This window comes from Acanthisitta chloris, unplaced genomic scaffold (genome assembly GCF_000695815.1).
Source record: "Acanthisitta chloris isolate BGI_N310 unplaced genomic scaffold, ASM69581v1 scaffold9324, whole genome shotgun sequence".
Taxonomy (NCBI): Eukaryota; Metazoa; Chordata; class Aves; order Passeriformes; family Acanthisittidae; genus Acanthisitta; species Acanthisitta chloris.
The window spans coordinates 3,921-5,107 of NW_008668765.1; the positions used below are offsets into that span (position 1 = coordinate 3,921).

Here is a 1,187-nt window from a genome sequence, read left to right on the forward strand (position 1 = left end):
TGTGTCAAGTAATGACTTTTCTGCCTTGGAAGCATTATGCAAAAAGATAATGAAGGAAAAGCAGGCCTTTGAAAGACTGGAAGTTAAGAAGGAAACACTGCTTGAAATGTTTAAGGTGGGCTGTTCTAGAAGTTTTTTTCTAGCCTCATGCAATTAGTCTTTAAGTATTTGTTACTTTAGTGCATGTTCTGTTAGCTGCAGAGGAAAGTCAGTTTTTAAGGTGATAGGTTCTTAGAAGCACAGTTGTGATATTGAAAAAAAAAAGAGTGAAGGTATAATTCTTAGGTCCTTGGGAATATGCATTAGTTTTTCTGAAACTGTAAGAAGTCTCATTTTTTCCCTGGGTGACTTTGGCAAAATCTGTGAAGTCACATTCTTCATTTACTTCCCAGAGATGAAAATGTGCAGTATGTTACAGGCAGTTATGCTGTATTTTCTTGACTGTGGTGATGCTGTAACAGAACATGCTGCTGCATTCAGGAAGCATCACAAAACATTTTTTAGAATGAGGACTTCTGAGAAGGGATCAGCTTTTAGTGTTCCTTGGATGTGTAGCATCAGGTTTGCAAATAATTTGAACTGCTGGCCAGTTCCCTTGCTTAACATGGAGTTAAAAGGTATATGTGCTACTTTTCTTCTCAGTATAATAAATTCAAGTGTCGCATCCTGAATGAGAAGGTCACTACTCCAACTACTACAGTATACAGGTAATTATGCATGGATGGTACTATTACTGGATTTATCTTTCTAGGATTATGTATACCAAATAAATGCTTTCCTGTTCTTAGGTGTGGTCCTTTGATAGATTTATGCAGAGGGCCTCATGTTAGACATACTGGGAAGATAAAGACCATAAAAATCCATAAGGTAAGTGCTCAAACTGCCTTAGACAAATGTTTTAACTGAAAATGTGTTGCCATCTTTAGGCAGTATGATAGTGGCTTAGCCAAGAATGTACCCCAAAATGTGTAACCTGGCCAAAAACTTAATGTAACAAATTGTGAAGGGATTGTGTGCTAGAATGATATTCACATGGTGTGAAGGCCATGTGGGTGTCCTGCAGTACAGGCAGGAATGTAAGTTTGGCTTTAGGTTTGCCTGAACTGTACCAATTAGAGTTTATAGTTTTTGTTCAGCTGATGGTTATAGCTATTTGTGAATGAACAATTGGAATAGGATCACAGAAT

At 37.4% G+C, this 1,187-nt stretch overlaps 1 protein-coding gene across 1 annotated transcript in view; it reads left to right on the forward strand.

Annotated features, from left to right (window-relative positions):
- Positions 1–1,187, forward strand: part of TARS (threonyl-tRNA synthetase) — a gene marked incomplete at its 5' end in the record, with an annotated part of 14,434 nt that overhangs the window by 3,886 nt on the left and 9,361 nt on the right. Inside the window, 3 exons of the mRNA XM_009073063.1 lie at positions 1–115; positions 643–707; positions 789–867. The exon at positions 1–115 is cut by the window's left edge and continues 3 nt beyond it. Coding sequence (XP_009071311.1) covers positions 1–115; positions 643–707; positions 789–867 — 259 coding nt within the window. The remainder of the gene's footprint in view (positions 116–642; positions 708–788; positions 868–1,187) is intronic.